The following is a 27,968-nucleotide window of genomic DNA, read 5'->3' on the forward strand; positions in this document are numbered from 1 at the left end:
GCCCATATGCAAAGCTCAAGCTCAGCTAAAAAACAGTAAAATGAGTCAAATTTGGGGAATTTGTTCAATTTTTTCGCCTTTCAGGTTCACAAAAATGCTGCTATTTTAAAACAGATAAATGTATTGTGACTGCTTTGCTTAACACTTTTACTCGTCTGTGGTATGTACCATGAGTACTGTTTAATCTCCAATAAATCTTTACTCTCTCTGGAATTTCTACTCATTAGTACTCATTTCTAAGCATAAATAAGTCTAGCTTGTCTTAAAAATATACTCTCCTCAAGTGTTCACATCTAGAAAAGAAATCTGTGGGTGTCTAGTGGGACAGATTGTTCCACATCCAAACCCAGCACTGTTGTGCTAGCACAAGAAAATGAATTACTCACACTGACGCATGCCACAGTGCAACTGAAAAAGTTTTTTTTTTATTGCACATTCATACTTGAAATCCAGTATTTGGTAGCAGAAGTAAAAAAAAAAAAAATAAATAAAAATAAAAGCCAACATAGTGCAATATGACAGAAAGCAGCAACAGAAACAAATCCCAACTGTAAAATGCTTTGTTTCCTTCATTCTAATGCATAAAGTCATCTTGAACATTATACATGATTGTAAAGTGGTATATATAATTTAACTGGCCTGGGCCATGCTTGATATTTATGTACATGATCTCAATCAAACACATAAGTGACAGCAACTCCGTGTTTTATAAGTGCATCAGTGACCACTGTTATAATCCACACATATAATCTGTTGTCAGGGTCCCTCATCATTAACATATAGCCAGTAGAACAAACAGCGAGAGCAGCAGCTTTATGGAGCTTTTAGTTCCTGGTGGTGTAAAAGGAAAAGAAATATAAGTGAGAGATAAGGGAAGCCAGAAAAGCATTACAACATTACCCAAAAATCTATGAATCTTCCCTGTGATGGGCTGCAGGTAACAGTTTTCTAGAAATGCATATGTTTGATCTTTGAAAAAGGGAACACTAAATGTAACACCCGCCTTATCAACATTTACGCTTAGTCAAAAATTCCTTAGCAGCACTGCATCAACAGTGCCACAAGGACACCCGACGCAAATGACTGTTTTGCTATACCCAATACAAACAGAGCAAAGACAGATAAACTTTAAAAACATTCCCCATCAGTTACATAACAGTACTGAGGAAATGCTTTGTCCTGCAGTACTTGTGACCGATGGTGTGCCGCAGAGGAGAGATGAATGGTATGCTGTGGTAGTAACCACACCAAATAAAAAAGACCACTGCTCTTGAAGAAATATTCCAGTGTTTATGCATGTTTGGTTACTGAAAAGCATGCCTCCAAACATTTTGTATGTAATTCCAGGCACAGGATACGGAATCAGGAATATATTCAGACACATAATACATAAAAAAAAAACTACAATGTTTAAAAGTATAAATAGCAACCCAGTGTGTTAAAGTGTATTTTTGTGACAATGACATCATAGTTATTGTAATGTAATGCAGTCCTTTGAAACAGTAATAGTGACATAATACAAAAGTTGTTAAAGAAATTCAATACTCTGTGTGAAATTTATTTTTCAATCATGTATCCTACAAAATTAAGTTGCATTACTTTTAGGCTCTATTTGATATAAAGTTAAAGTGACAGAATACTGAAATCTTCCACCCAGTGACGCCCAGTAACAATTTTTACGTGAAAAAAACAGATCTTACCATGCGAGGAGTTTTCTGGAACTGAAAAAAACAAACAAGCGAAATGTTAAACTCATTTCTAAATAATAGGTGACAGTGTATTAACATGAGAGACTGCCCCGCAGATCCTTTACACTGACCAACCTTTGATGGTGAAAGTGGTCTCCATGCCAGCATGGATATGGTCAGTCACATGACAGTGGAGCAACCATGTGCCTGGGTTTCCAGCCACCATCTCCACAGTCTGGAAGGTCCCGGGGAACAGATCAAAGACGTCTGCACGGTGCACAAGGTCCGTCTGACACACATAAGAGTGGTGCAAAAAAGGGGGAACAGCAAAGAGGAAATATAAATGGAGATATGATTCTTTCGGTGCGAAAGAAAGAATGGTCTTCCCGCTGCGAGTGACCACTAACAAAGCACAAACAAACCTTGTAAGTAAAGGTCTCTGCATGAAAGTGAACAGTGTGCATGTCTATTTCGTTGCCCATTCCGATGAGATACCAGTCAACTTTCTGGCCCTGAGTCATCTCCAATCCATGGAGGTTCCCATATAGCTTCCCATTGATCCCTGCAGCAGACACATTCACACACAGAATCAGAGACATGGTGCACAAGAGAAACAGGAAATGTGAAAGCAAACACACTTCAGCACACTCATCAAAAGCAAGCTGAGGAATAAAGGTCTGATTTTGTATCCAGTACAGGACTTTATTGAATTTAACCTCATTTCTACTGTCTGATGAAGAGAAGTGGAATGTCCCTGCTTCCTGCTGGATCAACTTTAGATGATGTACATTGATGTTTGTGGGCTGAATTTGGGGATTTGCTTGTTATTATGCGTTATATGTAATTTATTTTATCTTAAATAATTTGCATTTGAAACTTTTTGTGTTGTTTAACTCTCCTCAGAATTTTATTGGCACTTCTACACTGTGCCCTAACTTTACCCAGATTTGCCTATTTTATGATACAGCCAGGGGTTAAAGTGGGCCAGAAGAGGAATCCAGCAAAGATTCAAAACATCATTCAAGCACCGTCATTTAATGAGTAAGTAGACAGGTTAATGCATGTTACTACTGGATGAGTTTATTTTTCACGAGCTGCAGGCTGGCATGCCCTTCGTAACAAGAAAACAATCCCTACGATGCCTTCATGGTACAGATATAAATTTGCAGTTGCTGAACTTAAGCATCTAGCTGCAGAAGAGGAGTGAGCATAAATGGAGTAACGTCAGGTCATTTCAGATGCAACTTTTCAAACAGCTCAACAGACACGAAATAAACTGTTTCTTTCACAAAATGTGTCTCTGACTAAACACCAGATTTAAATATTGATTAATTCCATCTTAAATCAACACAAGCCTGCTTGATCTCTGATCTGCTCGAGTTCCAATTTGCCTAAAAATTTTATGGGCGAAAGTTTGAACATGTATAATGAGTGCTGTGAAATTTTAGCTTCATATACCAAATGCCTTTCAAGATCATTTTTAAAAAAATGGTCAGTCGACCTGCTTTTTGCACGTTGAAGATTGTTACGGCCCTGGGCCGGCTGTGTACCTTTGTTGTGCTCTGTCTTTAAGACTCCACAGGTCCTTCCCGATTGGAGACCAATCAGCCGCCGCCAGCTCTCCAATCGGGAAGGACCTGTGGAGTCTTAAAGACAGAGCACAACAAAGGTACACAGCCGGCTCAGGGCCGTAACAAAGATATTCATGTTTGAACATGAATATCTCAAAAACTGTTTAATATAAAAGCATTCAAAAGTTCTTCCACAAAAGTAAAACTATTTTAGACAGTCCTGTCCAAACAGAACGGAGTTTCCAGATGGTGCTGTAGTGGTGCTGTAGTTATAAGTTATGTCTGTGAAGGTTCTCAGTCATAAGTTAGAAATTTATTTTGTTAAATTTGTGCATATTTTCTATTTTCGAGATCTGGGTCATTCCATTTCAAATCATCAAGTTTTTTTTGAATATTTTCTGCTCAACCATCTCTGATTTGCTGTCCTGATTCATTGTGGTGGCAACAAAAACGATTACATTTATACTAGGTTACATCAAGATCAACAGACATCAATTTATGTTTATCTTCTCTGGATATAATAGGTGAATATGTTTACTAAATCTAAAGTTTAATTCTTTGGCCAATAAGGTTGTTTTTCTTTCTGTGGCCCCGTTCACTCTTCTTACCGTGCATCTTGTTACTCTCCTCAAACTCTTCATCTGGAGTGAAGTTCTCAGGGTTGAGACCAAGGTACGTTCTGATGTTGTCTCCCAAATACCAGGACTTGTTTTCATCATGCACCATAAAGAGCAGTGCAAACTCCCTCTCCACGTCACTCCTCTCCCTATCGGGACCCTCCCCACGCTTCAGAGTCCCAGGCCTGCATATCACCAGAGGCCCCAGAAGGCCGCTGTACAGATCCTGAACATAAACAAACACCTTATCAGAATAAAATCTAATACTTCAACTCCTGCTTAAATATTCTAGTTGCGCTGTAAATGATGCGCTTCTATTTTTACCATAACAAAGTCAACAGTGGAGTAGTAGATATAAGAGATACAGTTAGGATCCGTGACCCCTGGACCAGAGCTTTCAGGAACATCCCAAGTTACTTCAATAAAGTTGCCTGAAGGTTCAGAGAACATAAAAAGTATGAATCCTACTGCTTCTTTAAAAAGCCAGCATTTTTTATGCCCGTTTAAAAATTCATTTCTCACCGGGTTTGACAGGAATGTGTCCACCGCTGCCCCTAACGCCATGTGTGGTTATTGAGTATGGTCGGGTGGCATTGTTCTTGAATATAATCACGATCTGCTCTCCTACTTCTGCTTTGATTATTGGCCCTACAGGAGAAAATAAAACTCATGTCATCTTCATTCTTCTCTTAGTAAAAACAACATAAAGAACTGTTAAGCTTACCTAGAATTTCCAAATGCTGCTGGTTGGGCTGCCTTTTCTTCTGAACACTGAAGGTGTCATCAGTATATTCTCTATACACCACCTTCTTATAGCGTGAGCCAATTCTGTTCTTTCCTTTTCCCACAAATATGCTGCCTGGACTGGGAGACAAGTAGCAATTTGCTTCTATTAACAAACAGTAATAAGTTATGGCATGAATTACAGGTTGTGGCTTCAACAATGAAACGTATCATCCTGCAATTATCTCACTCACACACCTGTCCTTTGGTGTGCTATGGTGTTTCTCCAGCTCCCAGTCTCTCTTAGGTGAATAGTCCCACTCTATTTCCTCAGCACTGATGAAATATCGCACAGTCTTGTTCAGCTTTGTGTATTTGTGATTTACTTTTTTTCCTGGGCACTCATTAACTTTATACCACTGCCTCATGCCACCTGAGTAGTGATCTATTACTGTGCAGCTCACCTCATACACACCTGTTTGGAGAAACAACAAACAAGAAAAGGTTAAGGATTTGGACACATTTATGTGCCTTAAAAACAGGGCCCCATGTGAAAAAGGCAAACTTAATAACTGATTGTGTCGCTCTTCGCAGAATGAACTGCAATCAAATGTTTGCAATAACTGACAATAAGTCTCTCACATCACTGTGCAGGAATATCAGCGCACTCTTCTTTGCAGGAGATTTTTAATTCAGCTACATCGGACAGTTTTCAAGCATGAACAGTATGTTTAAGGTCAAGTCAAAGCATCTCGACCTGATTTAAGTCACTTTGTCACGGTCCCCGTGTCTCTCTGGTTGGCCCACTCTGGCTACAGGTTTTGTTGTTGTTGTTGTTCGTCCTCCTCCTCTCTGCCTGGGTGGAGCTCGTTACGGGCTCTCGCTCTTGGCCCACGCACCTGTGTGATTGTGTCCACCTGCTGCTGATCTTGCTGATTTCCCCAGCTGCTATTTAAGGCAGTGGCACAGAGCAGCTCACCGCTGGAACGTTGAACCTCCTGAGTTCGTGCTCGCGGCATTTTCAAAAGAATCCCCTGTGTGTCTTTTGCTGTGGAACTAATGTTAACTTCTGTGTGTAGATATCCCTCTTCTGGACCACATCACGGGACCTGCCCGGGTGTGGCAGCGTGTGTGGAGTTTTGGAGCGAGTGCGGCTGAAGAGGAGGTCGTGTGTGCGGAGGAGCTGTGGCGGTGACTGTGTGGAAGAGGAAGCGTGTGTGTGGATTTCCCCCCTCCTTCTCTCCCTGGAGCCCTGGACCCCCCTCCCAACTCACTGTACATATATATAGCACTGAGGTGATCCTGTTGTAAATAAATCTCCTTTTGGTCTCTGAGGAAGAACTGTCTGCGCGTGAGTCCGTTCAGTAGCCATGACACACTTAATTGGTCACTTCAACTTGCTGGTGTGTTTTGGATTGCCGCATAAGTCGAGTGAGCTTGAACTCAGGGGAACGGACTGATGGCCGGGCATTGCCCTTGTGGATTTTTGGTAGAGAGCAGAATTCATGTTTCCATGGTTCAATTATGACAAGACGCCCAGGTCTGGAAGCAGAAAAGCAGCTCCAGACCATCGCACTACCAAGAGCATATTTGACTGTTGGTGTGAAGTCATTTTGTCTCATCAGTCCACAGAATACTTTCCCCAAAGTCTTTGGGATGATCAGGATGTTTTCTGACAAATGTGAAATGTGTGACATCCTGGAAAAGCCATCGAGGAGTAACTCCTGGAGTAATTTTGGTCTCGCCAGACACAGGTTTCGGAAGGTTCCCCACTGTTCCAGGTTTTCTGTCACAGTGGTTCACGAGAATACTAAAGACTTTATATTTACATTGCTTTATAACCTGTTCCAGACCGACAGACCTCAATGATTTTCTCTCAGCTTTTTTCTTTACATTGGGGCTTTAAGTGTTACTTTTTGAGATCTTTTAGCCTACTTCACTTGTGCAGACAGGGTCTGTGTATGTGATTCCTTGATTCAACAGGTCTTGCAGTAATGAAGCCTGAGTGTAACATGTGAAAATGAACTAAGCTTTAACTCAGGGATAATTACTTTCTACACAGGGCTATAGGTTTGGATAACTTTTCTCAATCAATTAATGAAATCATCATTGAAAAACTGAAATATTATATTTACTCAAGTTATTATTTTATTTATTTTACTAATTATTAAAATATGTTTGATGAAATGCGAAAAAATAAGAAACCAGGAAGGGGGAAAAGTACTTTTTCATGGCATGGTAGATATAAACGCACAGAGTACAAAAACCTTTGATTTCATGTTTATTTCCTGTCAGTTTGACTGCATGTATTTTGAGTCAAGCTGAAGAAAAGCATGTGACAAAACAATGCAATAATAAACTGTCAGTGATTACCACTGCAGGAAAAAAGATGTTGTTTGCACCTTTTTTGCAAAGCTTAGCTTGCTTGGGGTTTTCCTTGTTTTGCAAATGTCTGCGCAATATGAGCAAACAGATGCTGTATATTTTGTGAATCTAGATCTTTGCTTTGTTTTTGTTTTTTTTGATGAGTGAAATTCTAATATTCTATTTTTATGATACATACCACTATTTAGATCTATAGTGCTAACTTCGCTACCTATCCATACTCCCCTTTTTCACTGCAGGAACAACCATATAGCATATGTGTGTGTATATATATATATATATAGATATAGATATATATAGATAGAGATATATATGTGTGTGTGTGTGTGTGTGTGTGTGTGTGTGTACAAAAAAAAATCCTAAAATTGACAAGAGCTGAGGTAAGTAACATATTTCCTAAAGGTGAATGTCTAGTGTGGAACAAAGTAAATGGCATAGCTAAACGTCATTCATTGTGGTATTTCCCTTTAGCAGAAGAGCCTTAAACATACATAAGGACAATGTGAACCAGATTCTCTGGTGGCCTGGATCTCCGACTACCTCACCGACAGACCACAGTACGTCAGGCTGAAGGACATCACGTCTGACACTGTGGTCAGCAGCACAGGAGCACCACAGGGAACTGTGCTGTCCCCTCTTCTCTTCACCCTGTACACCTCTGACTTCTGCTACAACTCTGAATTATGCCACATTCAGAAGTTTGCAGACGACACAGCCATCATGGGGTGTATCTGGGATGATCAGGAAGAGGAGTACAGAAGTCTGGTGAGGAACTTTGTCGCATGGAGTCATACAAACCACCTGCAACTCAACACCTCAAAGACTAAGGAACTGGTTGTGGACTTCGGAAGGTCTAGAGCAGGTCCACTGCCGGTTCAGATAGAGGGGGAGGAGGTGGAGGTGGTCAACAAGTACAAGTACCTCGGGCTGTGGGTGGACAATAAACTGGACTGGTCATGCAACACAGAGCACCTGTATAAAAAAGCACAAAGCCGACTGTACTTCCTCAGGAGGCTGAGGTCTTTTAACATCTGCAGGAAGCTCCTGAGGATGTTTTACCAGTCGGTGGTTGCTGGAGTACTTTTCTATGCTGTGGTGTGCTGGGGGAGCAGCACAGCAAAGAAAGACTCATCCAGGCTGGAGAAACTGATCAGGAGGGCTAGCTCTGTGGTCGGCATGAAGCTGGACACTCTGGTGACAGTGGCAGAGAAAAGGACATTAAAGAAACTGATGGACATTATGGACAATGCTGGGCATCCTCTGCACACGGCCATTAACAACCAGAAGAGTCTGTTCAGTGACAGGTTGCTTCTCCCCAAGACAAGAACTAACAGACTTAAAAACTCCTTTGTCCCACACGCCATCAGACTGTTTAACTCCTCTCTGGAGGGGAGAGGGAGGGGAAACAGGAGGACAAAGGAGGGGGGAACAACTAAGCTGTAGTGCCTCTTCACCTCACTGTGCAATACCTTTTGTGCAATACTTTTGTAAATAGTCAACGGTGCAATAGACTCAATACTTGAAATGTGCAATTCACTTGTATTTTTATTTTTTATTCCTATTTATTCTATTTATCCCCTTGGTATATTTTATTTATATTGTCTCTGTATTATATATATGTGTGTGTGTGTGTGTGTGTGTGTGTGTGTATATATATATATATAATATTCTGTAACTCTGTAACTTCTGTCGGTGCTGTGCTTTTTTGGAAATCGAATTTCCCAGAGGAACCCACCCGAGGGATTAATAAAGTTCTATCTTATCTTATCTTATCTTATCTTATCTTATCTTAATTTCCTGTTTGTACTGTATAAGCATTAGTGTATGCATCACAGGAGGCATCCACACAAACTTATGTAAACATGTTTATAGAGGATAACTTTAACTGCCAAACAAAATCTCAATGACAGATTATGTGTGTGGGAAAAGATGAAGTGTGTTGTTTTTGTCAGTGTGTGTGTGTGTGTGTGTGTGTGTGTGTGTGTGTGTGTGTGTGTGTGTGAGACTAACCAGGAGTGTCAGGCTTCATGTCGACAGCTACAGTGGTGTGAGGGAAAAGGTTGAGAGTGTCCCGGGTGGTGCTTTGTTTGTTGAAAGTGTTTCCCTCAAAATACACGCCATGGATGTCCACCTCTGTGCCTAACCCAAAGGTGTACCACCTGACTTTGTCCCCTGAACACATCTCCAGGCCAAGAAGGTTCCCATGCATGCGCCCATTTACAGCTGAAATGAAAAGGAAGATATAAAAATATGAAAAAAATACAAAGACACACCTGAACCGGGTCTCAAATATGACAAAATCTGAGTTGCAATCAACGCTGATTCAATAGCTTTTCAGATAAAAAGGTAAGGTAATATCTATTCAGCTGATTCACCAAACAGACTGATTACCATGCATCATGTTGCTCTCCTGAAAGTCCTCGTGCTCTTGATTAGTCTCATTGCTGCCAAACTTCTCAATGTTCTCATCTAAATACCAGCTCATGTTTTCATCCATGACAGAAAAAAGAAGGAAGAACTCCTTATCTACATCCTTCTGTTAGACAATAGAGACAAAATTACAGAATCAGTAAGGCTCTTAAAGTGCTGCTAATTTGATTTTAAGGTAACATCACACAGAATTTAAAAAGCACTTAAAAATTACACTTAAAATTTTCATCATAAATTATTTTGTCCTTATCTTAGCTATCTTGTATTATTAAAGTTCTAATAAATTTGATAATCCCCAGCAACTTGTCAAACAAAAGGCAAGTGCTATTTTGATTTTAGCTATTTAAAAGTGTATACACTCAGAGGTTCCTTAAGGTTTTGGGGTTTTTTTTAACATGAGAACGTGTCTGAATACATAACCAAAGCAGCACCTGTCTGCCGTCATCCCCAAGCACTCCTCTCTTGCATACAAGAAGAGGTCCAACTAGTCCAGAATTAGTGTCTTTGGCAGGATCGGTGGCAGAGTAGTAGAGATAAGGGATGCAGGAAGAATCAGATGATGATGGGCCTTCCAGGACCTGCCAGGTGTAAGTAAAGTTCTCACCTGGACCAACATGGGAGCCTGGCTTTTCAACACCTGCAGTGTTGCAGACAAAGAAGTACAAACAATTTGGTTTACTATAACTTGCTGTCAGTACAGACAGCAGTCAAAAGGCACTGTGATTCTCTTTTCACTATGCTTAACACCTTAATATAATATCATATGTATTAGTCAAACAATGTGCACTTTGAGTATGAACAAGTTCATTTACAGCTTTTATTTCTTACTTTGTGTGATTAATTACCTTTTTAAATTTGTAGAGATATACTCATTTATTTCTTTGCAGTAACTCTTTTTAAAGTATCAGTAATGCAAATGTATGCTTTGGTCAGTCTGAACAGTTAATCATTAGTTTCAGCTTGTGTTTTTAGAGAATAAGTAGCGTCCCCTAAGAATTACAGGATATCCCAGCTCCTTGATTTACTGAGTTAACTGTGCCAGTATTATTTGTGTTTGTATCGTTGCTTCCTCACCATCCTCATAGCTGCTTCCCTGGAAGTGTTTATCATAATGAAGGCCATGAGGCTGGATGCTGTAGTTTCTATCAGCCTTATTGAGGAATGTCACTCTGAGAGTGTCACCCTCCTCTGCCCTCAGGACTGGACCTGTATGAATAGAAAAGGAACACTGTAATCAGATAAGAGATCTTGAGACTTAGTGAACTTGATGAATTTGGTGAATTGTTTCAGGAAACGTATAACAAAGAGAAAAGGTGACTTTTATTCAGAACATGGTGAAAAAAGGGAGGACTTACCCAATAGTCCTAAATGTCCAAGATCAGCTGATTTCTCAGTAGTGAAAGTATCATCTGTGTACTCTTTGTATATCACTTTTATGTATTGACCACCGAGCCTTCCATCATCTCTGCCAAAAAACACATCTGATGGACTACAAAAGAAAAAGATGGGATAGTTGGAGGAAGAAAATGAAGCAAAAACTGTAAATGTGGGTTGTAGTAAATATTAGGGGTGCAACGATATTCGTATCGATATTGAACCGTTCGATACAGTGCTTTCGGTTCGGTACGCATATGTATCGAACAATACAGTACCGTATTCAATTTAAAATATTACTCCTTACTTTCAAAACTATTAATAAATTAGCGCCAAGTTATCTTAGTGAACTTCTCAAACCACATACTCCTGCTAGAACACTCAGATCTGCCACTCAACTACTTCTGACCCAACCCAGATCTCGACTGAAGTCCCGGGGTGACCGTGCGTTTGCTCTGGCTGCCCCGGTACTGTGGAATACCCTTCCTCTCGACCTCCGCGCATCTGACTCCATTGCACTGTTCAAATCACGATTAAAAACCCACTTATTCAATCTTGCCTTTCCCTCTAGTTAATATTTCTTTTATGATTTTATATCATGCACTTCTATGCTCATTTAAATTCTTGTTTGCTCTGTACCTGTTGCTTTCCTATGTATTAGTGACAGTTATCTGTTTGCATATTTAGTACTTGCTTTGGTCCTATTTCTATTATCCTCCTCCTATACTCTATTTTACTTGTTAAGCACCTTGGCATACCCTTGGTTTTTAAGTGTGCTTTATAAATAAAGTTTATTATTATTATTATTATAATACAACATTTGTAATTTATTTTATCAATTTTCCTTCTGACGATGCTGTCTGTGTTGAGCGCTCAGTGAATCTGTGTTCGACTACTCCGCCTAGGCTGCACTGTCCAGCGCAGATCCACTGAGCGCTCAACACAGACAGCATAGTCAGAAGGAAGAGCGTAGGGCAAGCTAGCGAGACAGAAGTGAAGCTCTGCTTGCAACAAGCAAATTGAACCTCATTCAGATCTGGCGTTTGGAATTATTTTGGTTTTCATGTGACGTATGACCCTGAAGGTAAGCGAGTCATGGACTAAAGTAAAACAGTATGTTGGATGTGCCATGCAATGCTCAATTACATTGGTGTGAACTAGTGTGTTAGCGCAGGGGCTCGTTAACGTGTTGGCCGTCTAGCCCCACACACGGGGCGATCGGCGGTAGCTCGTTAACGGAGATTTGCCGTGTTGTGGCGTTAAGGTCATTTCAACGAGATTAACCTGAAAGCACTAGTGGGAACACAACGAATATGACTGCACATTTACGCCGACATCATCGTAGTGCAAAGACAAAAACAACAAGCATGCTACTAACTTTAGCCGAGTCATTTAGACAGCTGTTAGCACATGATTCTCCTTATGCTGCTGAGAATATAGCCCAGAAGAAGCGGATAGTATAGCTTTTATTTTGGAAAGAGACATTTCTCTGTAATAAACTCTCTTTTCCAAAGATGAGTGATTCCTCAATCAGATACAGGGCTCGCAATATCGCTAGCCCGACGTCCCGGAGCTAGCGATTTTTTCAGTCGGGCTACCAAAATCTATCTCTGCCCTGCCCGTCGGGCTATTGTACGAAAAATATATGTCAATGCTTTCGCATTCTTTCAGAAATGTAGCTGGGTAATTATGTCATTGGCATCGGTGAGCCACTGTCAATATGTGACATATTGAAATCGCGTTTGAATTTGCGCTTGTTTTTTTTGCTTTCACTTTGCAATCGTGCGAACTGTGTATAGAGAGCGACAGTACTGATCTGTGAGTGATGATAATTTGTGCACCAATTCCTCTGACATCGTCTTATTAATCGTTAGCTTACTATGCAAACATGACAAGTGAAATCTCCCGCAGCTTAAACATGTGAGAGGTTGGTCGCGCAGAGAATCGCTGAGCTTATGTGAGTGCGTGTGTAAAAGCATTTCAGTTCTGCTGAGCCAAATAAGACAGGTCAGGGTGAAGAAGTGACAGCCAAAGAAAAGCTTACCACAAAACGGAGAAGTTATGACAAATCAGACTATAAGGCAAAAAGAAAGTGCAGCTTTATGGTTTCATGGACAAAAGAATTTCTGTGGCTGCAATATGATGAGCTAAATAACCAGGGCTGCACATAAGTGGTCCGCAGGTGTGCATTCGCTGTCAAAATAAAAAACACGCACAAGGGTTAGGGTTAAATTTAAAAACTGTACTTTTGAGTTAAAATATATATTTATAATTTTAATAAATGACAAATTAAAAATGCATGAACATTTTTTTGTATCGAAAAAATATCGAACCGTGACACCAAAGTATCGAACCGAACCGAACCGTGAATTTTGTGTATCGTTGCACCCCTAGTAAATATGTGACCTAGATGTAAAAGCGATGAGAAATGTCTTACTTGGACCTTAGTTACTTACTTAGAACGAAAACTGGTGTCAGATCAGCAATAAATACCAGATAATAACAGATGGGTTGCTGCATGATCATCTAGACTGTTGAATCTTCACAAGCTACTCCAAAATTGAGAATTCTATTATCTGATGTGAAATCTTTGAAAGCCTGCCACCTGCCCGCACCTTTACACACAACTCTGACTCTCTATTAAAAGATTTCCTTTTGTCACCAAGGAGCTGTCACTACATTTCAACTCTCCATGCAAGTTATGAAAGATGACGTGCTTTTCAGTGCATAAATAAGTGTAAAAATTGATTACATATAAATTGTTTTGATACTTTCAAACTTTATTACAAGGTTTTAAACTATTTTTTTACTTGTTGCACACAGAATCACATTGTTCACCTGCATTACCGTCATGCTCCACCTGGGGGCTGTGACCCATGCTCTGGAATTGGTCACTCAAACCAGACCACACAGCCTGAATGAGCATCACATGTACTGTATAATCAGCCCCTTCCAGGGGGCATGCACACAGAAAGTCAAGCCCCATTTTAGAGTTAGGAGTACTGACAGAGATAGAGAGACAAGATCAACCCATAAAGGTATCTTGAGTGTGTTTTGGGGGAAACCTGGCATGAAACTATGTTGGTTTGACTGATGGTGTGTTTGGTTTAAGTCTCTTCTTGAGTTTTTTGGGCTAAATAATAAATCAACTTTTATTTTGAGATACATGTAAACCATTATTTAGACTATCTTGATGCATGCTCAATCATCCAGTTAAGTAAATCCCCATAAGTTGATTCTGTTCATCTGGATGTAGCGTTGTCCAGAGAACAGAATAAACTTTTGGGGCATTATTTAGACTGCATTTTGCAATATGTTGCTCACCTATCTGCTTCAGTAAGGGATACATTGCTGATCAAATCCCTTCCTGAGGGGGCATAGTTCCACAGGACTTTCTCTGCCGCCAGGTAGTAATTCCTTACAACTCCACCTGTCAGCATGGATCCGGCCTCATTGTTACACGACCTCACTTCATAAAAGACCTGCATCCCAGCTGGAACAGCACACACACAGACACACACACACACACACACGTACAAACCATAATTTAGATAAGTAAAAACTCACTGAGATGTAGACCTTTGAGCAGGTCTACTGTCTATAAAATGATAAAAACATTCCAGAGTTCATTTTAAATGTTTAACTTGCTTATCTTTTAGGAAATTGGGTTTACTCTCAAAATTCTGAGCAGATCTACAACATGTAAAACTGTCAGTTGTGTGATTTGCAGCCTAAATAGGTTTATAAAACAGTAATGTTACTTTTTTTTTTTCTCAAAGGGTCAGGAACAAGAGAGAGCCATTATAAAAAGCACAGCCTTATAAAAAGTAATAGTTCTTCACAAGAATTAGCGGTAGTCATTGTATGACTCTCTCAATGTTATGTTCAATAGATTTTGGGCAGCCTGAAAATAATAACAAATAATAAAATGTCTGCTCATACCCTTCAGCTTTTAAATTCAGCTGAGTTCTAGAAAGTGTTTTACAAGTCCAGGCAGGCTCAGAGTAGAAATACTAATCTCTGCTGTGGGAATGCTCAGGCTTTGACAAAACAGCAGCACCCCCATGAAAAGGGTATTTCCTTTGTCAGCAAAGTGCTGTAGCAGAAGGTCAAAGGTGACACATAGGTTAAAGGTCAAGCATCCTACCCTGCAAGTGGTCATTAACCTGGCAGGCCAGCAACCACTTTCCATTTGCTTTTGGGACCATCTCGGCTGTTGCGAACGTGGCTGGGAACAGGCTAAGGACGTCAGTGCGGTGACCACGGTCCAGCAGGGTATTCCCATGGAAAAATGCAGAATGAATATCTACCTCATTACCCATCCCAAACAAATGCCAGGCTACTGCGCGGTGCTGACATAACTCGATTCCAGGCAGGTTACCAAACATGTACCCATTAATAGCTGTCACACAGAGAAAAACACACACAATCAGAGGACAATGAGACATTTAGCCATCAAAAACCTCTCCTACAGCCTTTGTTGTCAGAATTAGAAATGTGAAGTGAATTCCCTGTGAACACATTTTAAACTATATGATGCAGATTGCTGAGTTGCATCAGCTGGTTTGGCCCGACTGAATGTGTGCAGTTAGTCCAGTATTAAATGATCCTAAAAAGACTTTAAATATCTATCTCTCACCGTGCATAAGGTTGGACTCTTTAAAGTCTGGGTCTTCTGGGTCAACTGTTTCTGGATCAAAACATCTCTGAATGTTGTTTTTCAAGTACCAACTCGTGTTTTCGTCCACCACACTGAACATTAAGAAAACATCCTGGTCGACATCACTGCGGGCGGACTTTGCGGCAGAGTCTCCCTCGGCTGCATTTAGTTCATTAGTCTCCTTCAAGGCTCCTGCACTCAAAGAAAAGGAGCATGCGTAATCTTTGTTTCCTTCTGGTGTCCCACTGTGTGCGATTTTCACGGCAATCCTTCGTTGGCAGTTTTTCAAGTAAAGCAATTTTTTTATGTTATTTTTACAAAGGCTGTTTCTGAATGAGACTACTGGCTTAGGATGTAGAAATACATTTGATTTAACATACAATTTGTGCATACAGAAAGCTGCATACAGCAGGCAAAACACTGTATGAAACACACCAAACATACAATCAAATATATTTGCCAAATATATTTGTACCTTTCTTGCATGTGAGTAACGCCCCAATAAGTCCTGAGGAGATGTCCCTGGGGGCGTCAATATGAGAGTGGTAGACCCAGGTCAAGCAGTTGGCATCATCATCTGTGGGGCCAAACTCAGGTTTGACCTCCCAGCGGTAGGTATAGCTGCCTCCTGGAGGGACACAGTCATCTTTCTTCAACTTGCTTGATGTCCCGTCTGGATAGAGTGCACCTGGTACACGAAGGGAAAATGTTTGCAAAGAGATCACTCTGGTCAGAAAGCAGCCGAGCAGAGATATTATAGTTTATAGTCTCAATAAGAATTTTGTAGAAAATATTAGAAAACATTTACAAGGATGTTATTTAAAGCAGGTTTCAAAAGTCAAGGTAGTATTCATTTTCTTTGTTGTTTTTTTTCTACTTTCTGGTAAGCCTTTAGTTTCTATGGCAGTGTGTTTGAAAACAAAGCATAAATGAGAAGTCACGAGAATACTGATCTTTGATACAGTGTGAATGTCGGGACAAGGTTTAACAAATTAACTGCTTTCTCAGTTCTCAGTATCTTAATGTGCTGACACCACTGACATGTGATCTCATTATCTTTCAGCTCAAGTTCCAGTTTAAGCAAAAAGATGCCACTTAGCGTTCCTCATGTTTAATAAAATTGCTGATTTTAAACCATGACACAAAGTATAACAATAATCATTCTCTATTTTAAGTAGGAAAGGACTGCAGCTGTAGTCTCAATTTCCACAAGGCTCTCAAGTGTACTCCGGCAGGATTTCCCCTTCACATGATTGGGGTGGGGGTGGGTGGTGTACGAGCTTCTTGCATAGCAGAGAGCTGTAAAGTTCAGAAAACCTAAGAGACATATCTTTATAAAACATCTGCCATAGCAGTCACTCATTTTCTGGAATTGTGATGTGCCACTTTTTCTTCTGTTTCTAGGAGAACAGTACCACGCCTTCTTGGAACTTCATAAACAATGTTAGCTGTTTCATGTAACTTCAAGCCCTTTTGGACTTTTAAAAAGTTATATTATTCAGTTCTTATTACAAATTTTGAACACAGCAACAATCGGTATCATTCAGTATGAATAAATGACACTTTGTAACCCTCACTGACAGCACTTTGTTCTTGTAGGTGTGACTCTGTGTGCAAAAGCACCATGAATTTTTCTGTCTATATCCAGTAGTATGGAACATTTTACCTTCTGTATCCTTCTCATAGAAAACCCCATGGGGATGCATAGAGTAGTTCCTGGTTGCAAAGTTCTTTAAGTGGACAACAATAGTTTCATCAACCTCAGCACGCAGTATGGGTCCCAGGAAGCCCAGCCAATCAGGTCGAGGAGACAGGCGACTGTATGAAGCATCTGTATACTCTTTGAACACAGCTTTCTTGTAAATACTTCCAATTCGATGGGGCCCTCCCTGTAGGAATATTGATGCATGCCTGAGAAAGTTTGAAAAGGAAACAACAAGAATGTGAGACACACAGTGGAGCGATTATACAGAATTCCGAGAGTGTGTAGGAGACAGACAAGAAAAATACTTTTTTCTTCTTCTTGCATTTGTATTTGTTAGGGTCAACGTCAAGTTCCACGCTGCAACACCAACTTTCAATCAAACTTGTAAAAATATAGCAAAAGTAAGTGCATTGCCTTTCTAGGTTTTCACAAAAGGCTTTGATAGATCTTTTAGTTTATACAATTTTGATTATTGTCTAACGGCTAGAATTTCATTGTAGACCAAACAAGAACTAGATCTTACCTGGTGTAAGAATAGATGTAAAGCCACTGAACAAATTGCATGTGGTTGCAGGTCTTTAACAATTAGACATATCATTATTTTAATAACATGTTTTGGGGAGCTAATAACAGGTTGTTGAAACTGTAGCTGATGCACTTTTGGAAGTAAGATTATCTTAAATAGATTCTCAAATGATTTTGACTGAAAACCTTGATGCCTGTCTGATTACCGCTGTTTCAGTCAGAACCCGAACAAAGCAAAATAGTGCTAACATTGCTCCAACACTGCTTATTCGTTTCCCCTTCTCTGTCTTATAATACGACATATGGCTTTATTAATCTAATGCCATGCAAACGCATTGCAAGTTGATTTGACGCAATTCCACATTTTAAATGATGGGATACAAATGGCAGGAAGAAACATCTTAAAGCTTCTTGTGAATTCAGTTTGCCATGAAATGGGAGTGAAAAGACAATATGATATCTAACAAAGATAAACATGCCCTGCAGTGATTAAACAGCTTGAGACAGTTTAAGTACAGCCTGTACACTTTGAGAACGTTATTAGCACGTCCAGAGGTTCAGTTAAATTTAGGAATGCCATGTATTGTGTAAGAATGAAGCAATTCCCTTATGCTTCACAATTATTTATTTCTGTGACAGGAAGGACAAAATTGTCTCAATCATTGCGCAACACCCATGAGCATTCCTTCATTTCATGAAAAATGTGCAAATGTGTCCAGTCTAATGTCCTCTTTTTTAATATAAGAAAGGGATTTTTGATTATTAGGTATTGGTTCCTGAACTATAACAGCAGAAACACAGACAAATGTTGTGAGTTGTCAATGCTTACATGTGATGTAAGTACAAGCCGCATTAACAGTATTATTTTATATGGGGTTTTTTTCTAGAAATTGAAAACTGTGAAATGCAAGGGTCACACAGTCTCATTGTCACATCTCTCATTAAATTCCTAACCATGGTGTGATGCAAATGCTTCTGTCAGACAGGATCTCTGTGCCTCCTTTTTGGTGATTGGCTGCACATAAAGACACATGGCAGATAGATACACAGTAAAGGAAGCCTCTAATCTAATGAAAGGAGACAGTAATTCGCTGTTAGTCATTGTCATCTTTCCTGCACATCCGTTAGACTGCCAGCAAAGCACACAAAGTCTAGACACTGTCACACCCCGAGCACGCGACATAACCCACAAGTTTTGCACTAAAACTTTTTTGTATCTCTAAACTGTCTTTTCTTTCGCGGTCTATTTTTTATTCCCACATGAGTTATAATGACTTTCTACTTGTGAGTGATCTTAGACATTATATATAAAGGCGCTAAAAATAAAAATGAATATTTACAAGCAATTAGTGCCGCCACTATCTGAGCATACTTTTCCGAATGTCAACTCACTCATCGTCTTCGATGTCTTTCCCGTTAAGCAGGTTTTTTCCACTTGGTGCGTAATCCCAGAAGTCCTCAATGATCCCCACATAATAAACTCTCTCCCTGCCGCGCTCCCCGCTCGCGCCCAATGAAAGAAGAAAAATCAGCAAACAAGTTGCAAACAACCCCAAAGTCCGTGCCATATTCAGCTGATCGCAGTCTAAAATGCTGGCCAAAGTGATCCGCGGGTTTTGCTGGTACAGGAACAAGGGGTAACCTTCTTTCACTCTTCCATGTGAGTGCGAATGTCCGTCTGGACCGCAGCGCTTACGAAACTCAAAGCAAAACAGTCAGGCTATTCAGCCAGAGGCTACGCCTCCAGTAGTATCTGATGTGCAGGGATAAGAACCAGTAAGTATTCCCAAGTCAATTATTTCTTTCTGGATTTAATTGAAGCGGTCTGCTGGGAAATTAGGTTAGTTAGATCCACTACGCAAAAGAGGCAGTGCCAAGCACTGTGGATCTCTAATTTGACTTTTCAGCTTCACAAAAAGCACTTTTGATGTGTGTTTACAGTTTTATTTGTTTATATTTGATCCTACAGTAGACTGATGAAATAGCAGCCCACAAAGAACTCAATTTTTTTTTTTTTACCTTATCTTCCTTTAACGGTTCTAGGTGTTGCCACCAGTGGCGGTTCCAGAATTTTTAAACATAGGGCTGCACAGTGAGGGGCCAAGAACAAGGGAGGAGAGCCCAGAGGAAATAAGAATTTTTCATGAATGTCAGTGTAGAAAATATTGGGCATGGTTTTAGGCTCATGCGCAGCTCTGTTTTCTAATACAGATTTATGAAAAGCCAGCTGCAAGAATCCAAAAATCCTTTTATAACCATAGCTTCTTTACTTTAAGATTACTAAGTTTTAGCGAAATATTATTTAAGTTACTTAATAACAAGTTATATGTCAAGCTACAAATAATATGATGCTGGACTTTAAGCATAGTATAAAGTATTTAAAATAAGCATCACCTTAAACATATGCAGCAGTAATATTAATCCATTTAATGATGATGGGGAACTTTTTTTCTGCAGAGTAATTATTTTTAATTTTGATATTTTATGCAGAAATTTCCAGTATCATAGTTTTATCGTGAACAGTAGACCAAATGCATCTCTCATGTCCTGTGTCAGGTCTTTGCAGGATTTTTAAAAAATATTTCCTAAGAACATTAGTTTCAGATACTGTTCATGTGCTGTAGATGATAAAATACCATTTTATGCCTGTTAAGCTGTGTTATCACTAAAATGTTTGACAGATTTAGTTAAAATAGGAACAAACTATGTTTTTTTGCAAAAAAAAACACTGTTTCATCCGTTTTTTGCTCGATGATTCATAAGTCAGTGTTAAGTGCATTAAAAACAAAACAAACAAAATAATAATAATAAAAAGTCCTCTTAAAATATCTTGAATGGTTTTTAACAAGTGGAAATTCTTAAAACCATACTGAGCTCATTCCCTTCAACACAACCTTACATTCTCTAACTTGAAATTTTGTGTCGTAATTTCGGAGGCAAGGGTGACACCTGCTGACCTAGTCGGGACATTACAAGAATATACATAAAGCTTGGTGAACTATATGACGCATCTATGACTTTAAAACTAACAAGTTTTAGATGACGTGTGGTATTAGTGTTCTATTTAATTTTGTTTTTAAACAAAGAATATCTGCTCTGTAAAATTTGCATCACTCTCCATACTGTACACAGTGCAGTGAGATGCTGTCGATTTGCTGACTGTCATGGGACAGGGAACCACGTGATATAAGAGCATGAGTTTAATGGAGGAGATAGAAAAGAGAAAAAAATTTGTTATACTGGATATTTTCAGATATCTCATATTTCTGAAAAGATAAAGATTCAGTTTCCAGTTCATTGGGGGTTTTTGTTGTTGTTGTTGATTTTTTTTTGGAAAGACTAGCAACATGGAATTTCCACAACAATGGAAGTTTGAACATTTCCACTGTGATTATATTGGGATTAATGTTCAGAATGTAAAACAGTCATAAATATACGACAGTTTCTTGCATAAATCTGTAAAACATATGAGTACTTTTCTATCAAGATATAAGTTTTGATTGATTTTCATAAAAATTTACAGACCGTCTTGATCCAAAGTCCATAGGTGCACAAAGTTGTACCTCTGTTGGAAAAAAGCTGGCACTTAAAGGAGCAAAAACATATCTGCAGTAATTCCATTCTGTGCTTCTAATTTGAAATAGGGTCAAATCTTAATAAAGCTGAATTGAAAATTGAACCATAACTTGTGTGTTTACACTGACGGAAACAAAGAAATTATTCGGCATATCTGGGTTAGTCGCTGGATGCAAGACTTGCTTGTAACAGGCTACCTATAAAAATGTCACAGCTGTTATTGCAGCCGTGTAAAGAGGGCTCTTCTCCTAACCTTATTGATCAGCACCGGGCGCGTGCATAGCTCATCCTCGTGACTGCGCCCCTTTTAGGGAACGCGCACGGCAGCCTACCACCTTCCTGCTGTCACTGTGCACAGACATGGCTGCTCTCAGCAAAATACCGCATAACTGCTACGAAATCGGCCACACTTGGAGCCCGTCGTGTGTGCAGTCTGCTGCCGATGTGACTAGGAGTGCTCTGGAGGTGTCCTTTAAAATATACGCGCCTCTTTACCTGGTAAGACGTTTGACCTGAAATATAACTGTAGACTGTGAGGCTAGCTAAATAGCTAAAGTTAGCGAGCTAACTAAAGTAAAATGGCTTAGTAGTTCGCAGAAAACCTCTAAAGATAGGCTGGCACGTCGCTAGTGTTGCACTTAGGTACGAAGTCCAAGTTGTACATGTGGCCGATCAGATAAAGGAGCAAAAACATGTCATGCAACTTCAGCCAGGTTCCCCCTTTGTAAATTTCATTCCCCTCTGGGCACTCGTCACGACTGTAAGTGTAAACTTTAGCAGAGTTGGAACTGTATTTGCCTTGCATCTCCAGTGTGCAGTAACGCACTGTGCTTTGCAGATAGCAGCAGTTCTAAGGAGAAGGAAGAAGGATTACTACTTAAAAAGGCTTATCCCAGAGATCTTTTGGTCTACCTCTTTCCTGACTACCAATGGGGGTCTCTTCATCGTTTTCTTCTGCATTCTCAGGTCAGTGAACCCATGTCTAGAGTATGTAAACACAAACTTGGCACTAAGCTGCACTGTCATTATGTTTATTAATGAAAACGAAAGTGAAATGTATACAGTATGATATATGGATAAACTGAGCATGAACGGTCATGTTCTGTGAACCACACCTGCTGAAGCTGAAGCCACTTTAGCTTCTTCCACGTGTGCCTCCTTTCCTTTAACCTGTCAGCATCTGAGTGTGTCAGCTTCATGTCCTGGCCACTGTGGTCATGTTTGCATTAGGGTCACCCTCTGTGGACATCTGTGATAAAATAAACCCACTATTAACTTTATGGTCTTGTTTGCTAGTTTAAGAAAACTTTTTTTTAAATAATAATTTTGTAAATTTGTGTCCCGTTTAGAGTAAAGTAAAAGGTGGTTCTATAGTGTCATGGTTTGACTAATAAGGAAAAGGTCCCTGGACCTTCCAGGAGTAGATACAAATCCCTTGGGTGTTACGTCAGGAAGGCCAATCAAACATGCAGAGATATCTGCTTATTCATAAGGAGCTGGCACTGCTGTGGCAACCCCTTGTGGATAAGGGAATTGCAGAAAGTAGTGTATGACTACAGTATCAGCTTGGATTGTCTTTGTCTATCGTTTCAATAAGTGCACATTTTAAATACTTGGATAATACTTTCCTTATCATGGAAAAATGGAAGACGGAAGAGCTGACAAAATCTTGTGCTGACAGTGTGGGATTGTCTTCACTGAAACGTCCCAGCTGGGGAAAAAAAGGAAGTGAAATAATGCAGTGTATTTTAACTGCAGGAGACTTTTGGGAGGCTTCTACTCCTGGTCTGTTGGGTTTGGCTCAGCACTGCCAGCCTCTTATATTGCCATCCTGCTGGAGCGCAAGAGCAGGTGAGATGCCCGTCTGTTACGTTTCAGTATGTTTTTTCTCGCCTCTCCTAGATTCAAACATGTTTCATTCACATAGAGTTTACTTTTTGCCTTTTCGCCTCTTTCTTTTTCATCCTCACAGGAGAGGGCTGCTGACAATATACATGGCAAATCTTGTAAGGGCCGCTTCTTTCGAATATTAGTAGTTGTATGTGAACCTTGCTATGTGTCTGCATTTTTAATAGCGTAATGTTGTTCTCAGGCCACTGAGACTTTGTTTCGCATGGCAGTGACACGAGGTGTCGTCAAACCCATTAAACATGGCGAGGTAAGGTCAAAGGGTGGGGCTATGAGCTTGTTATCAGGGTTAGGTTTAGATCATGTAAATTACTGCCAACCTAATTTTTTTTAAGACTCTCTCTTGTTTTTGTTGTTGGATTATGAGTCTAATAATGCAACTACAGGGAACTCCAGTTGTGAAAACTGAACAGACTTCAGTAAAAAGTATCAACAGATCCAAAAAGAAGCATTTATGACTTTATAGTTCTGACGAGACTGCACAGTGGTGAAATGAGTCATGTGTTTGATTCTTTCTCTCTCTCTCTGCTTCCCATTAGGTGCTGTTGTTCTGCATTACTTCATCACTCTTTATGTTCTTCTTCAGGTTAGAGCAGCACAGTGAACACATTGTTGCAAGTGTTAATGTTTAAGGTTAAGCTGAATTTTGTTTTATACTATAGAAGTAAAGATGGTCTCAAAGGCTTTGCATTCTCCGCATTGAAGTAAGTTGTTCCCGTTTCTATTGATGCCTTCATTTTCACTGCTGATGAAAAAGGTTTATAGATAAAAGTTTATAGAAGTGGTGTGTGTTTTCTGTCTTAGATTCATCATTGGGAAAGAAGAGATCCCAACACACTCTGTGCTGGCTGATGATTCACAGCCATCAGCAGAAAGGCCTGACTCTAGAAGAAAGACTCTTCTATCCTCCACCAGGAAACTGCTCGAATCAATGTGAGAGAAAACACACCCGACATCATGGCAGTGTGTTGGATTGTGGCTTACATGAACTATTTTTCGTCTTCTTTTTTTTTTTTTTTCTTTTCCAAATCCAGATGCAAACGGGGACCAAGACACAGATGTTGCAAACATTATAATGACAACTGCATATCCTACTGTGTCAAAGTAAGTCTCCCAAGAAGTTAGTTTTTGTGTGATCCCAATCCTTTGTGATGTTCTCATAATGCTTATTCATTTACATCTTAAATAATGATACTTGATTAAGATTTGTTATCATTTGTCACCGTAGGGTTTTGTCAGGATGTTCAGTGTTGGCTACGTGATTCAGTGTTTACTTAAAGTGCCATCAGCATTCAGACAGATGTTTTCGAAACCCTCCCGCCTTCCCTCCCTCTTCTACAACAAAGAGAACTTCCAACTCGGGGTTTTTCTAGGCTCCTTCGTCAGTATCTATAAGGTAGATGTGCTGTTTTGTTTTCTATTAGTATCTTTATTATGTTCCTTTCCTGCTTACACATTTGATTTCCTGTCTTTTACTTGTCTAACCTTGCCACGTTGTTGTATATTGTGCTTTTCTTTCACTCAGGGAACAAGCTGCTTGCTGCGCTGGATGCGTAACATTGATGATGAACTCCATGCGCTTATAGCTGGTGAGACAGGATGGTGTAACCTGTCACATAAAGTCCCTGCAGAATGATCCTCCTCGGGATTCTGTTGTGCCTTTGCTGATTAACTTCTTTTCTCATATGTTTCTCCATCTCTCTTTTTCCTGAAGGCTTCCTGGCTGGAGTTTCAATGTTCTTCTACAAAAGCACAACAATATCCATGTATCTCTTTTCTAAGCTGGTGGAGGTAAAAACAAACACAAAAATCATAGAAATAAAAAAGGTCCTCATACTGATATATTGTCTTTGAACTAAAGTGTAAATGTAATAATAAACTTGTATCAATATAAAAAAAAAACAGAATTAATGCTTTATTGATAAATACCACATTTTTATCATTATTCAGGTATCTCTGCTTGGTTTTATGTAGTAATCACTGACATGTGCAGCCACGTAAACATGTTTCAGAAACTGCAACAAATACACTTAACATATACAACATTCCCTATGTATCCCTCTCTTTAGACTATCTACTTCAAGGGCATTGAGGCTGGCCGGTTGCCTTACATTCCACATGCAGACACAATCATATATGCCGTCTCCACTGCGATCTGCTTCCATGCTGTAAGTAAACATGCTTTCTTACTCACATACATATGCTTCACACAAATTTTTTTTTTCTTTTTTAAAGCTGAGCAAGGATATAATGCTTGATGTATGGCTTCTACACAGGCTGTGATGGAAGTGCAGAACCTCAGGCCAACTTACTGGAAGTTCCTGCTGCGTTTAACCCAGGGCAGGTATGGATGTATGGACATTGTAAATGTCATCTTACTTTGAACCTCTGACCGCTTCTTCAAGGTCAAATAAGGTCATACTTGTGTCTTTAAAAATATGCTTAAAATTTACTGAATTCGTTTGTATTGGCAACATTTCAGAAATGATACTGGTGTGTGGGGATTCTAAATATCACATTACAGTTTGCATCCAAATATCATGTCACATTTGACCTCTGACCTCACTTTTATATTTCTCATCTGCCTTTCTTCCAAGTTGACCCCAGTATGAGACACATGAGATGCCTGCAAAGAATTGTGGAGAGAAAGAGAATGAGCTGGCTAGTTAGTTAGAAATGTAATGTAGTGTAATAATAAACTCAAGTTATTCATGTCCAGTTATTTACCAATCAATTCCTGTTATCCATTACCTACTCCTACAAAATGTTTGTATATTTAAAGTAAACCTTTGTCATGATGTTATCTGATTTTTGCTGCACTACAAACTTCTCAAAGTACGTTTAAAAATACCAATGAAAACAAAATGAATATATGAAAATGACAGTACTACTACCCTTAAGAGTAAATAGTGCCCAGAGATTGAGCTGCCTTGCAGAGGCCTGTGTACTTGGAGTGCTTGTTGTTAATCAGGCTTTGATCCAAACCATACAAGAAGATATCAAAGTTACTTTGCAGGAATCTCATATAAACGAACAATATTTTAGATAAGTTGTCACTTTTATTCAACATCAGCTTTGTTCGTGTTGACTTCAATAAAACTGTACAGGGCCTTTTCTCTCTCTGATTTTCTAGGTTTGCTCTGATGAACCGACAGGTGCTAGACATGTTTGGGACTCAGGCTTCCAGAGACTTTAAAGGCTTTGTGCCCAAACTGGACCCCCGTTACACCACGGTGCCCAGCAAGACAGTGCTTCTACCGGGAGGTGACATCCAACTTGGATGATTTGGGACCAACAGATTGACTTTGGGGTTACCTCAACATGAAACTAACAGCCTGGTTGTTCTCTCTGAGGAACTTAAGGGTTTTTTTTTTTTTTTTTTTTTTTTTTTTTTTTAAAAGGTGTGATGCTGCAGAAGTAGTGATGTGTTATGAAAAAGATATGCTTCGGATTGCACCCAAGTTCAAAACAGGGTTTCTTGAGGGTTAATTGTTGAGCTGTAGAAGCTCACTTACTGACAAAGACTGAACTTTACAGGTCACTTGTTTGAAAAAAGTGAAATGTACAATTTCATTTTAGCTCTGTCATTTTTGTCAAAATTGACATGGACATTAATAAAAAGATTTGTTAGTCCTAATGAAAATGAAAAACAACGTAAATGATCTGAATGAACAACAGATTTTGCTAGATTGTCAGTTTGTATTTGACACGACGTAGTGATCTAGCAGCTGGAACAGTTCCTTCAATAACAAAATGCTTTTGAAAATAAAAATGATTGGGTGCGTTTCAACCACATTCTTTTTATCCTTTAAACACAATCTGGATTTTGGCAAGTTACCTTTCAGTTTGCTCTGATTTTTGTGCTGTTCGAGTGGTTGTTTTCACAGAGATTAAACCTCACAACTCCTGTAGGAGTAGCCACAACGATGTGTTTTGACACTGATTTAAAAGCAGGAAGAACGCGGGAAGAATTTTACACCCTGATCTTTTCTGAATGTGTGTTTAAAGGCAGGGAGACATATAATAATGTAGCCTTATTCAATCAGTTATCCATAGTAGCAGTGGGAGTTTTATGTAGATCCTCCAATACAAAACACAGAGGTACCATTTTAGCCAGATGGTTAAACTACAGTAGATAGTATTTATTTCAATTAATTTATCCACCTTAAGAGATACTTGGCAATTTTAGGAGTTATTTGTGGTCAAATTGATGTAGTAATAAATCTCACTGCAATTGACATTTACTAAAAGTCACAGGTGGAAAATAAATCCATTCACACTGACAGCGTTAATTGACGCTGAGTAAGTTCACTCGCACTGAGACTCTTTGCTTGCACGTAAGAAACCAAATTATTAGTTCAGTTGTTGTAGGGAGGGAAATGAACACATGCAATGTGATCACTTTAAACTTGTTTGGAATGTGCAAATTGTCTATGAACACACCTCTGCCTCATATTTTAAAAGGTGGGGTTATTTAAATGTATTGAATGTTACATGTAATTATGCTACAGTCTAAAGAGATTATTTGTTCAGTGCACTGACTATTGCAGTTAGCTTTGCAGTGATTGTAAGTTTGACTCTGTTTAATAAGTTTGGGTACTTGGATTTACATCCTCAGGCTCTGCATTGAGAATTTTAATCTAAATTTACTGGAAATTCCAAGTTGAACCCTGTCACTAAAATTCCACTTTGATCAACTGTGTAAACTGACGAATTTGGAGCATTTCCTTAAGGCTGCTGTGTTCTGTGAATAAAAAGAAACACTCAGCTCAATTTGGTTTTGATTTATGTATTTATTATTGTTTT

At 39.4% G+C, this 27,968-nt stretch overlaps 2 protein-coding genes across 3 annotated transcripts; one reads left to right on the plus strand and one right to left on the minus strand.

Annotated features, from left to right (window-relative positions):
- Positions 1-398: 398 nt before the first annotated feature.
- hephl1b (hephaestin-like 1b) lies at positions 399-21,486 on the minus strand. 2 transcript variants are annotated; one of them, XM_076889176.1, is made up of 20 exons: positions 21,204-21,486; positions 17,115-17,359; positions 15,924-16,136; positions 15,428-15,640; positions 14,936-15,190; positions 14,113-14,281; positions 10,770-10,903; positions 10,489-10,620; positions 9,846-10,051; positions 9,376-9,520; positions 8,995-9,207; positions 4,858-5,074; positions 4,601-4,740; positions 4,399-4,524; positions 4,201-4,307; positions 3,868-4,102; positions 2,111-2,250; positions 1,824-1,977; positions 1,701-1,721; positions 399-831 (listed from the first exon to the last, which is right to left on the minus strand). In XM_076889176.1, exons 1-20 carry the CDS (start codon positions 21,221-21,223, stop codon positions 773-775), a joined length of 3,144 nt encoding a protein of 1,047 aa, XP_076745291.1. In that variant the 5' UTR covers positions 21,224-21,486; the 3' UTR covers positions 399-772. The 2 variants fall into 2 exon arrangements, with proteins under 2 accessions (XP_076745291.1, XP_004550070.3); XM_004550013.4 differs by lacking the exon at positions 21,204-21,486 and adding an exon at positions 19,071-19,386.
- Positions 21,487-21,532: 46 nt separating this feature from the next.
- tmem135 (transmembrane protein 135) lies at positions 21,533-27,935 on the plus strand. The gene is made up of 15 exons (XM_004550018.4): positions 21,533-21,752; positions 22,093-22,220; positions 23,013-23,105; positions 23,227-23,260; positions 23,347-23,412; positions 23,702-23,748; positions 23,825-23,866; positions 23,967-24,095; positions 24,197-24,266; positions 24,391-24,558; positions 24,688-24,751; positions 24,877-24,953; positions 25,232-25,330; positions 25,439-25,506; positions 26,296-27,935. Exons 1-15 carry the CDS (start codon positions 21,615-21,617, stop codon positions 26,444-26,446), a joined length of 1,374 nt encoding a protein of 457 aa, XP_004550075.3. The 5' UTR covers positions 21,533-21,614; the 3' UTR covers positions 26,447-27,935.
- The last annotated feature ends 33 nt before the right edge of the window (positions 27,936-27,968 follow it).

This window comes from Maylandia zebra, linkage group LG10 (genome assembly GCF_041146795.1).
Source record: "Maylandia zebra isolate NMK-2024a linkage group LG10, Mzebra_GT3a, whole genome shotgun sequence".
In the NCBI taxonomy this organism is placed as follows: domain Eukaryota; kingdom Metazoa; phylum Chordata; class Actinopteri; order Cichliformes; family Cichlidae; genus Maylandia; species Maylandia zebra.